The sequence below is a fragment of the Schistocerca serialis genome, chromosome 4 (genome assembly GCF_023864345.2).
Source record: "Schistocerca serialis cubense isolate TAMUIC-IGC-003099 chromosome 4, iqSchSeri2.2, whole genome shotgun sequence".
Classification (NCBI taxonomy): Eukaryota; Metazoa; Arthropoda; class Insecta; order Orthoptera; family Acrididae; genus Schistocerca; species Schistocerca serialis.
The window spans coordinates 603,063,362-603,076,087 of record NC_064641.1 but is presented as its reverse complement, the minus strand read 5'-3'; the positions used below and the strand labels follow the sequence as shown (position 1 = coordinate 603,076,087).

Genomic DNA, 12,726 nt, shown 5'->3' with positions numbered 1-12,726 from the left:
TTGGAAATGGAAATGAAGTCCTGTGCTTCTTGACAGAGCGTAGGGGAACGATGCGGGAGACCCGCACCGCCTTACTAGGCAAGGTCCTAGTGGAGGTTGTTTGCCGTTGCCTTGATGATGATGATGAAGACGACACAACAACGCCCAGGTGAAAATCCATGACCCCGCCGGGAATCGAACCCGGGACCCCGTGCTCAGGAAGTGAGAACGCTACCGCGTGACCACGACCTATTATAGATGTTTGAAGCTTTAAAAGGTCTCTGAAATCATGTAGTTTCATTTGATACAGTATCTCACTACCGAAATGAGGGACGACGGGGATTTTTAAGACGACGCACTGCAGGAAAATGGCCAAGCGGACGCTGCTGGGTCAGGATAACGTCACATTTCATTCTGCATGGAGCAGTCAGGCATGCCGCTTTACTAGGCTATAAAATTTTGTCTCAGTTCCCTTATTCTGCTGACAAGTCAGCTGATGACTTCTTCCCCTTTCTCCCAATCAGCTAACTTTTGCACATGATCACATTCCTACAATGCCTTCATATCGCAGTAGCATATCTGTAATCCCAAGAAATAAAATTCGCTTCGTCCTCACTTTCCTTTATTAAAGGCTACCGGTTTCGTAGGATTAATCTCCGATCTTCAAGCATTTCAGCTCGTAAAATTACAGCCACACGGCATAGGATAGGGTAACAGCCTGCAGTTTTATGGATCGTGGTAGCCAGAAGAGCATTATGAAGCCATGTACATTAACTGTATAATGTCAGTAGCTTCGTTGTCGGGAGAGGTTGGAGTTACAGTTTTTGAAGGCAATATGTCTGGTTATGATCTAGTATAGCTCTTCCTCGTGCCATGTTCCATGTAACTGGAAGCTAATAACTTACCCTACAATAAGTGGCTTCAATTGTGCAGTGTCAGTTAGCTGAAAATTGAAGAACCATTTTCCGAAACTGGTAGCCTTTAATGAGAGAAAGTGTGGCAGATTAATAACTGCTACGGAAGGGTCAGGAATGGATGAACTTCATAATCATCTCTATGTATTTTCAATTGTGTTAGAGAACCATCGGTAATTTCTGCTTTTTTTCTATTGCCACAATGTCTAGTCCGAAAACCAAAATTATTATCTCACGTGCTGAGATTAAGAATGAATTTGCCTCAGACTAGTATTAAATGGATCTTTAATTTTGTTTTAACATGATCGATTTTGAGGCATCTAGCCTCTTCTTGTGATGTACCTGGTACATATGCGTCAAATGGACGTGTGGCAAGAAGGCAATTGGTTTTTTTTTTTAAACCTCCGATAGACCGCGAAATTAAAACCACAGTGGAAAGTCCAGTGAAACTTTGCGCAGATATGTTGTGCGGTGTCTCTAGTATCCCCGTTTATCTCATCACGTAAAGTTACGTAGAACAATAGTATCTCCCGCGAAGTGTGAAGTCCTGCTGAGGGGTTTCACCTGATTTCATGCAGTCCACATAACGTAACTGTTATGCGTTTCCTTCTTCATGACAGTTCTCGGCGGCACACTGCAGGTGCAGCGAACGCGCTCCTGCAACGTTTTCGAAGGGAAGTGTTTGCTCACTCACCATACAGCCAGAATATGGCTCCCTCGGATTTTCATCTCTTCGTTCACATGAACCTCTGGCTATTAGGACAGCATTTTAGCACAGACAGTTGCAGATCAGTAACGAGCACTGGCAGAAAGCACGGGCGGCTGCCTGCTGTGACGAGAGTTTTAAAAAGTTGGTACCACGCTACAAAAATTGTCTTAAGTCGTAGCACCGAATATATTGAGAAGTAGCTGGGACGTGTAGCTGAATGATCCAAATAAAAATCTTTTATCTTCTCTGTGGTTTCCATTTCGCACCCGATCGGAGGTTGAAAAAAGCCCTCTTATTTGATTTTACGACAATGTCTTGCTGTTGTCAAGTGTTGTGCAGTAACGTTCTCTGTGCAACCAGGGGCCCGGCCTACAGCGTCACTCGCGAAGTGACACCCTCAATGGTCGGCTGCAGTGGATGAAATATGAATTTAAAATGTTATCGGAAAAGGTTTACCTGCAGCATTTGGAAATGAGTAAAAAATTTAATCACCCAGAAATGCAATACCTACTTAACTATTCAGAGGACATTACACTGGGGGCCGCACGAGAAACCGGCTCCGAGTACTAGGTTGCTCATTGTCTCCCGCCAGTTGTCATGCGTTGTTTCAAAGCTATTGCGACTTCGTTTTGTACTGTCAGTACTAAAACCGTTGCGACTTCGTTAAGACCTGTGAAGTAAATATTTCAGCGAGATGTATCTTCCTCAAGAAAGAATCGCAACAGTGGAGGCGTATGTGGCTATCGGTTCACTTAAAGAAACGCAAGGCATTTTTGCAAAGAAGTTTTCTGGTGTTTCCACACCAACAAAGAACTGTAAACAGGATTTGGTGACATAATGGCATCCTACGGGATGAGTTACAAACGAAATAAAGAATCGAGCCCCGCTCCTTCACCCACATGCTGCCATCGCGGATATTCGAGCACGAATGGTCCAGAGTCCAAAGAAGTCGACACGTAAATTGTCGCAACAAGTGAACGTTTCGCGTTGGTCTTGTTAACGTTTTTACACCTCATAGGGACGAAGCTCTACAAAATGGGATACGTCTAAAAACTGAAGGAAAAAAAGCCAGAAAGTCGGATCGTGGATCCCATACGTTTTGAAACAACAGCCGCGCGGAGTGGCCGCGTGGTTAGAGGCGCCATGTCACGGATCGTGCGGCCCTTCCCGCCGAAGGTTCCAGTTCTCCCTCGGGCATGGGTGTGTCTGTTGTCCTTAGCGTAAGTTAGGTTTAGTTAGTTTAAGTAGTGTGTAAGTCTAGGGACCGATGACCTCAGCAGTTTGGTCCCTTAAGAATTCACACACATTTGATCATTTTTTGAAGCAACAGTAAACACTGCTATGTATATGTGAATTTTTGAAAAATTCAAAGATCCACAGAAGAAAGGACTGTCAGCAAAGGACTTTGGCAGGCGCGTTCGCCGGACCTAACCACTTGTGAGTTTTGTCTGTGGGGCAGTCTAAAGGGAAAACTATACGCAAAGAACCCAATAGCATTAAAAGACATGAAGGACAATATTCATAATGAAATTTTGAGAATTGATACGGCGGAGCTACGCAAAGTGATATAGCATATTATGGCCGGGCAGAAGTGCACTGAAGCACAAGGTGGTTATTTTCAGCACCTAATGTAATGTAAAAGACAAGATCAATTAAGTAAACGCAGACCTTTGGATTAGCTTATTTCTTTATTATCTAATTATTACAAGTTTATCTGACAGTTGTATTTGCTCATGGCGAGCAACAAGTGGTGCATAACTGGCAGGCAGTCTGTATTCGGGGATGGTTTTTCGTGCTCCACCGTGTACAAAAACATGCATGGAAAATGAATAAGAAACACAATACAAAATGAAAATGCTTGATCTTAAGTTGGTATGAGTAAAAGCTAAGAAAAGAAAAAAAATACAGCCATTGAGGGTGTCATTTTATTAGTTACGCAATGGGTCTATGATTTGACAGTGGATGCCACTGCAGGACAGTCCACGATAGCAAGACAGCGTCCTAAGATTAACATACTACTCATCGATCTGAGTTATACGTTTCACGTACATCCGAAGATAAGGCAAGAAATCCGGAAAATCATTTAATTGCAGTCTGAGACAAATGCATTCTTATATTCAATTTATCGTGTGATCTGGGTGATCAAATCATTTGTTCGAACTGTCCAGAACGTTCTTCAAACCAATCGCGAACAATTGTGGTCTGATGACATGGTGCAGTGTCATCCATAGAAATACCATCACTGATTGGGAACATGAAGCCCATGAATGGCTGCAGATGGCCTCCAAGTAGCCGAACATAACCATTTCCAGCCAATGACCGCTTTAATTGGACCAGAGGGCCAAATCCATTCAATGTAAACACAGCCAACTTCATAATGGAGTCACCACTAACTTGAACAGCGCCTTGTTGACAACTTGAGTCCATGGCTTCGTGCGGTCTGCGCTACACTCGAACCCTACCATCAACTCTTACCAGCTAAATCGGAACTCATCTGACAAAGCCACGATTCTTCAGTCATCTGTGGTCGAACCGATAAGGTCACGAGCCCACGAGAGGCGCTGCAGACAACGTCGTGCCCCCCTAGACCACACCAAATCCGAAAGAAACGGCTGATTTGCAGAATTTGTCTGGGCTGTAGGAAGTGTACGATGTTTAAATTTCCACCCTGTAATGTAGAATAGCTGCAGTGTGCCCATTCTTCCGATAATTATACAAATAGTCTCCAGGCCAAGGGCTATCCAAAAAAACTAGACCCCTTATCTCTGTGATCAACAGAACCAGAGATATGACCCCAAAAAGTAGCATTTTCGCGCACAGCTTTCTGCAACATGTGTGGCTGAAATTTGGTATTCTCGGCACACTCTGGACACTGTGGATCTCGGAATATTGAATTCTCTACCGATTTCCGAAAGGGCATGTCCCATGCTTTCGGTTCCGACTATTATTCCGCGTTCGATATCTGTTAACTTCCGTTGTGTAGCCATAAAGACGTCGGAAACCTTTTTTACCTTGTGTATGTGATACTACCGCCATTTGTGCATGTGCGTATCGCTATCGCACGACTTCTCAGTGTGTGCACACCTTTGGCTGAGCAGGGCGCGTTCGTGTGTTGCAGTGTCGGAGCACCACGGCGCGGCGGCGCTGTACTCGCCGCACCACCACGGCCACCACGCGCACGCGCACGCTCACGCGCATGCGCACGCGCACGGCCACCACGCGGCCATGCTGCCGGCCATGGGCGCCGCCGCCGGCGGATACTCGCAGGTCAGCGCCGCCACCGCCGCCGCCGCCGCCGCCGCTCTGCTTTCCGTTCCCACAGCCGACGCCTCCGCCGCAGCCGCTGCCGCTGCCGCGCTGTCTGACGACTCCACCCTGCCGCGCGCCGAGGTTCGTATCTCGCGGGATACACTCCACTCTGGCAGTTCCTCTTGTCGTAGCTCTACTCCAAGCATCACACGCCTGACTGATCCCTTAACAACTGTTCCCTGCAAAAGTCTTCATCCCAAGTACGAAATCAATAAATTTCTTTGAGATATAAAAACTTCATTTGATGGAATTACATTTTCCTGGAGACATCTGAGTGTCAGCTTCATCTTCGATAAGTACACAAACTGAAGCAATGAATTAAAATTTGTGCTAAGGCCGGGAGTTGAACCCAGGTCACCTGCATACTACGCAGATGTGCTAACCACCATATCACCGGGGCAGTGTGACCTACACACCTGCAGTGACAATCGTAGTCGAATGCCCTTCCTAATTAAATACTGACGATCTAAGAAGGGGAAAATGGGCTGAAGACGTGAATTAAGGGTTGTGTAAGAGATGATTATCTAAGAAGGAGGAAATGGGCTGAAGACGTGAATTAAAGGTTGTGTAAGGGAGAGCATTTGACTAGTGTAATCCGTGCAGCCGTGTGAGGCACAACGCCACGGCAGTTCCGTAATTAGCACATCTGCTTCCTAAGCTTATACTTGGGTTCAAGTCCCAGCCTTGGTCCAAATTTTAATTCGTTAGCCCAGTTTCGATCCTTGTCGAACATCAAAACGGGTTTATGAGGGGTGTTCAGTAAGTAATGCAACACTTTTTTCTCGACCAATTTTGGTCGAAAAAGTACCGATATTTTTTTTTTTTTTTTTTTTTTTGACATTGTGGAATATTCCTGTTTCAGTCTCTATAGTTTCATCAAGATCCGATAGGTGGCGCCGCTAAAAGTAGCTTTCAAAATGGCGTCTGTAACGGAGGTGCGTTCCAAGCAGAGAGCTATTATTGAGTTTCTTTTGATGGGAAACCAGAGAATGACAGATATTCATAGGTCTTGCAGAAAGTCTATGGAGAGCTAGCAGTGAACAAGAGCACGGTGAGTCGTTGAGCGAGGCGTCTGTCACCATCGCAGTAAGGTCGCGCAAGCTATGAATCCTGTAATTATAGGACGTAGATGATGCAAACGAACTTCTCATTTTCCACGAAAACGCAACGCGTCGCACAAGTCTGCACATCGGAGAAGAGCTCACAAAACTATGTTGGATCGTCTTCTTCCTCCATCTTGCAGCCTGGATCACGCATCTAACGACTTCCGTTTGTTTGATCCAATGAACGATGAACTCCGTGGGAAGCAGTACGTAAATAATGGGGAGGTTATTGATGCGGGCATACAGGCCTTCCCAGTAAGATGGCGTAAGGCTGTCGCATTGAACGGAGATTATGTGCAAAAATAGGGTTTTTTGGGCAAAAGAGAGAGAAGTAATAGGGTGAATTGGTATCCTTAATATAACCATCCTGCTTTCAGAAAACAATGTGTTGTATTACTTACTGAACGCCCCTCTTAGGAAGCATGGCTCATACGAAACTCAGCTTACCATTTTCGCACACCATGAATGGAGGACAATAGATACATTCCATGTTCCTGGATCTCCGGATAGCGTTTCACTCAGTACCACGCTGCAGACTGTTAGCGAACGTTAGGTTCTCAGATGTGAGTGGCTCGAATGCTTCTTAGGGAGAAGCATCCAGTTCGTTGTTCTGGACGGTAAGTGTTCATCAAGGACGAGGACATCGTCAGGAATGTCCCAGGGAAACGTAATAGTTGTGCTCTTATTCCTTACACACATGAAAGATCTGACGAAGCGACAGTTTGCTGATTAAACTGTAATGTTCTGCAAAGTGTCGTCGTTGAGTGACTGTAGGAGGTTCAGCATAACTTAAACAGCTGTTTGATGAAACGAATGACAGCTTGCTCCAAACACAAAAATGTGGTGTAATGCGTATGAGTAGGAAAAAAAATCCTGTTAAATTGTGGTACAGTATTAGTGGCGTGCTGCTTGACACACTCCCTGGATTAAATATCTAGGCATGACGTTACCAAGCGACACGAAATGGTATTACCACGATAGATCAGTTGTGGTGAAGGCAAACGGTCGATTTCTTTTTGTAGGGAGAGTTCTAGAAAAATTTAGCTCATATATAAAGGAGAACGCTTGTAGAACACTAGTGGAACGCATTCTTGAGTATTGCTCGAGTGTTTGGAATCTGTGCCATGACGGATTAGAAGAAAACATGGAAGCAAATCAGAGGCATGCTGCTACATTTATTATCGAGAGGTTCGATCAACACGCGAGGATTACGGAGATGCTTCGTGAACGCAAATGGGAACCCCTGGATGGAAGACGACGTTCTTTTCGCGAAACTCTACTGAGAAAATTCAGAGAACAGGCATTAGCAGCTGACAGCTAACTGTCGCCAACGTACATTCTGTGTAAGAACGGCGAACTCAAGAGTGATTAGGGGTAGCACAGAGGCGTATAGACAGTCTTTCCCGCGTTCATTTTGCGGGTGGCACAGGAAAGCGAATGACTAGTATTGGTGGTTTGCAGAGTATGTGTGTATAAGGGACAGCCAAATGGAGACGAGGAAGATGGAAAAAAGTAAGTAAACTGTTTATTATTGGAAAAGTTATCGCCACAACTGTTAATACATTTATCTTTACTCTACTGACAAGGGAACCTCCCCATCGCACCCCCCTCAGATTTAGTTATAAGTTGGCACAGTGGATAGATCTTGAAAAACTGAACACAGATCAATCGAGAAAACATGAAGAAGTTGTGTGGAACTATGAAAAAAATAAGCAAAATATACAAACTGAGTAGCCCATGTAAAAGATAAGCAACATCAAGGCTAATGTAAGCTTAGGAGCGCCGTGATCCCGTGGTTAGCGTGAGCAACTGCGCAACGAGAGGTCCTTGGTTCAAATCTTCCCTCGCGTGAAAATTTTACTTTTTTTATTTTCGCAAAATTATGATCTGTCCGTTCGTTCATTAACGTCTCTGTTCACTGTAATAAGTTTAGTGTCTGTGTTTTGCGACCGCACCGCAAAACCGTGCGATTAGTAGACGAAAGGACATGCCTCTCCAATGGTAACCGAATACATTTGATCGCAAGGTCATAGGTCAACCGATTCCTCCACAGGAAAACACGTCTGATGTATTCTATTCGACACTGGTGAGGGCATGTGCGTCACATGACAGGAGTATGTTGTCGACCCACCTACCTTGTACACTTGGCGAATGGGTAAAAAGATTCTTCTACCTTGCCCGATTTAGGTTTTCTTGTGGATGTGATAACCACTCCCAAAAAAAGTGATCACATCGGACGGACAGATAATAATTGTCTGAAAATAAAAAATTAACTTTTCACTTGAGGGAAGACTTGAACCAAGGACCTCTGGCTCGGCAGTTGCTCACCCTAACCACGGGACCACGGCGCTCCTGTGCTGACATTAGCCTTGATGTTGCCTGTCGTGTGCATGGACTGCTCAGTTTGTATATTTTGCTTTTTTTTCATAGTTCCACACAACTTCTTCCTGTTTTCTCGATTGGCCTGTGTTTAGTTTTTCAAGGCATGTCCACTGTGCCAACTTATAACTAAATCTGAGGGGGGTGCGATGGGGATGTTCCCTTGTGAGAGACAAGACGGTCAGTGCCTTCATGGAGCAAATTTTACGGTTGCCTGCGGAACCATGACGTGCACATCTTCACCTGAAGCAGATCGACAACCACGAATGCCCTTCTTCATCACGCGGAGAGAGATAGGAGCTGTGTGGAGGTTGTGTAACGGCTTCCCGGCGAAACTGCTGCTGCCTAGTCGAAACAACGTTGGCTGCAGGTACATGTGGCCGGGCATTACCCTACATCAGAAGGATGCCGCCCGTCGACGTTCCTGGGTGTATGGACTCCATGCCGCTCTTCAGTTTATGCATAGCGGCACCGCCTCGCTGTATATTAACTACAGCGCCGTGTTCCAGAAAGTCACTGAGCAGCGGGCCCTTCCAGTCAAAGAAAGATGTCATCACGACTTTCCCGTAGCTGGCGAGCCTGTTGTTTCGACTAGACTGCCGAAATTTCGCTGGTAAGCCCTTACACATCCTCCATTAATTCCCGATATCTCATATTTTTGGAGCCCTGGCTGTTGATTTACATCGGGCGAAGAGGTGTGCGCCTGGGTACAACCATAGTCCCGTAGGCAACTGCAAACGTTCCCCCGTGGAGGCATTAATCGTCTTGCCTCACAGTGGATAATGTACTGATAGTTACGGCGATGACTTGTGAAATAACAAACACTTCATTTTATTGTTCCTGATATATATTAACGACATAGGAGAAAATCTGAGTAGCCGTCTTAGATTGTTTGCACATGATGCTGTCATTTACCGTCTTGTAAAGTCATCAGATGACCAAAACGAATTGCAAAATGATTTGGATAGGATATCTGTATGGTGCGAAAAGTGGCAGTTGACCCTGAATAAAGAAAAGTGTGAAGTTATTCACATGAGTGCTAAAAGAAATCAGCTACATCTCGATTACGCGTTAAGTCACACAAAATTCAACTAAATACTTAGGGATTACAATTACAAATAACCTAAATTGGAACAATCACATAGATAATATTGTGGGTAGAGCAAACCAAAGACTACGATTCATTGGCAGAACACTTAAAAGGTGCAACAGGTCCACTAAAGAGACTGCTTACGCCACACTTGTCCGCCCTATTCTGGAGTATTGCTGTGCGGTGTGGGATCCGCATCAGGTGGGACTGACGGATGACATCGAAAAAGTACAAAGAAGGGCAGCTCGTTTTGTATTATCGCGAAATAGGGGAGATAGTGTCACAGACATGATACGTGAATTGGAGTGGCAATCATTAAAACAAAGGCGTTTTTCGTTGCGACGGCATCTTCTCATGAAATTTCGATCAACAGTTTTCTCCTTCGATTGCGAAAACATTCTGTTGGCACCCACCTACATAGGGTGAAATGATCATCACGATAAAATAAGAGAAATCAGGACTCGCACAGAAAAATTTAAGTGCTCCTTTTTCCCGCGTGCCGTTCGAGAGTGGAACGGTAGAGAGACAGCTTGAAGGTGGTTCATTGAACCCTCTGCCAGGCACTTTACTTTGAATAGCAAAGGAATCACGTAGATGTAGATAACTGTACTGTTTTTCATCTGTCTCATTTTCATTTGACTGCCCCTTACGGACGTAGACGTAGATATTGAATTCCTCTAAAATCGACGCAACCCATTCCACCAATTGGGCATCTCATATCCTCTCAGTTTTTTGACAGTAAAATTTTTAAATCAAATCCTACTCCAGGTCACGAAATACTCTTTATTTCCATACGCAATTCAACCAATTCCGCCTGTGCTTCCGCTCCAACCCTTCGTAAATCCTTTGTTTCTACCCATGAACAATGCACATTTCCCTTATATTACAACTTTCCTGATTTAAGCCCAAAATCTTTTCACACATCATTCGTCCACAAAATGGGAGCCTCTTGCCCTTGTGCATCCAACACTTCGTACCTCCATGCAACTATTCAACTTCTCTCCCAAGCCTCTTTTCCCAGTGCTGATCTTTCATAGTAAAGTTTCGCCTACCACCTATGCCGTTCGCACCAGCATCAAACAAGACCGATAGCGATGGCTACTTTTTTAAAGTCGTAGAATTTGAACGTCATCTCAATAAAAATTTTGTCGTTGTAAGTCATCAGCCCGAAGACTAGTTCTGCCCTGTGGTATATCTTGTGCAAGTCTCCTCATATGAGCGTAACAACTCAGCGCCACACCCAGTTTGACCTACTTACTGTATTAAAGCGGCCATCACCCTGCAGTATTTTACCTCCAAGAGTTCGATCCATTACCAAATTAACTATTTCTTGATGCGTCGGGATGTGCCCTATCTACCTATACCTTATTTTAGTCAAGTTGTGCCGCGAAGCTCTTTTCTTCCCAATTCGATTTAGTACCTTCTCATTCATTATTCGAAATATGCATGTAAACCTCAGCTTTCTTCTGTAATATGACTTTTAAAAAGCTACCCTACTGCTGTCTTTAGCGTTCATCAACCACGTTTTATTTCCAAAGAATCTAAAAAAAGAATTTGTTAACATATATTATAAAATTGTTAGAAAGTATTTTCTGAAGGTATTTGTGTGGAGTGCAGCCTTGTGAGGAAGTGAAAACTCGACAATGAGCGATTCAGATAAGAAGAGACTAGAAGCTTTTCAATTCTGGTGCTACAGAAGAAGGCTGAAGATTATGTGAATGGATAGAGTAACTAATGAGGAGATGCTGAATTGAACTAAGGAAAAAAATACGTCGCAAATTGACTAAACGAAGAGATTAGTCGATAGGATACGGTCTGAGACATCATGGAATAGTCAGTTTAATAATGAAGGGAAGTGTATGTGTGTGTCTGTGGGTGGGTGGGAGGCGCGGGGGTTGTAGATGGAGATCTATTCATGAATACAAAAAACAAGTTCAAATGGCTGAAGGCTGCAGTTGTTATTTAGAGATGAAGGGGCTTGCATACGAAAGACTAGCGTGGAGACCTTCATCAAGGCCACATAATCATCACAACGCTACGCTCCAGGAAAGACATTCAACACTTAAACTTATATTCTTCCTTAACATATTTGTCTTTTCAGTATTATATTCGCTTTACTTGGTCGTCATCAGTTACTTTTCTGCTCAAACAATAAAACTTATCTACTACTTTAGTGTCTCATTACCTATTCTATTTCCCTCACCATCACCTCACTCGATTCTCCCACTTCCTCTCTTATTTATGTTCGTGTTATAAACTTCTTTCAGAACATTATCCGTTTCATTCAACTGTTCTTACATGAACTATGCCGTTTATGGCAGAATCACAATTTCAGTATCAAACCTTGAAGTTTTTGTTCCACCTGCCTCATTTTTAATTCTCTTTTCGTCGCTCTCCTTACTTTCATTTATTTATTGGTGGGTACACAGATTGCTAACTCTTTCATGCCCTCAGATTCTCGCAAATCCAGTCCTTTTTTTATATACAAGTTGTAGGTAACTTTTCGCTCTCTAGATTTTATCCTTTATAATTTCCAATTCGGATGAGCGTATTTCAGTCAATACTGTCAACATCTGCAAATAGTAAACATTTGTGGGTTTGCGCTTATTCGGTCTTATCTTCTAAAATAAGTCGTAAGGTCAGCATCGCTATACTTACGCCTATATATTTCATGACCCGAAACTAATCTCCTTGTATAAGAAGATGTTAATACGGTAAGGTTTACAACATACCACAAGGGCGTAGGGGAAGTCAAGACAAACACTTTGATGCAGGTCTCTGCGGTCTATCGAGCAGGCAAATAACCTCAAATTGGCCCAGAAAAACCACCAAACTACAGCACATGCGCGCCTCTCGAGATTTTGAATATTCTTCTGGCTCTGTTATGCCATCGGCATGTTTATACTATTTCGTTAACATTAATTTTTACTTTCCCATGGGGGTAATGAAAGAAAGCAGGCTTCAGTAAACGTATGCAAAAGCTAATTATTTTTACATTTGTATCTGAACTTAACCCTTACAAGAACTGTAGTTTCGCAGAAAGAAGACCAGACAAACAAAATTATTTAAATTCTGTAAAACTGACAATATTTTGAGGTAAAATTTACACAAACATCGATTTTATGTTGTGTAAGTGCAGGAACAGGGAGATATAATATCAAGGGTGATTTAGCCAAAAATATCGCGCGGTACGCATGCTCTATAGATTAGGTGGTTGTTCTTTGATAGGCTCCAAGTGTCCTA

At 43.7% G+C, this 12,726-nt stretch overlaps 1 protein-coding gene across 1 annotated transcript in view; it reads left to right on the top strand.

Annotated features, from left to right (window-relative positions):
* LOC126474633 (protein gooseberry-neuro-like) overlaps positions 1-12,726 on the top strand; it is a 199,536-nt gene that overhangs the window by 146,218 nt on the left and 40,592 nt on the right. The window contains exon 6 of the mRNA XM_050102111.1: positions 4,721-4,869. Coding sequence (XP_049958068.1) covers positions 4,721-4,869 — 149 coding nt within the window. The remainder of the gene's footprint in view (positions 1-4,720; positions 4,870-12,726) is intronic.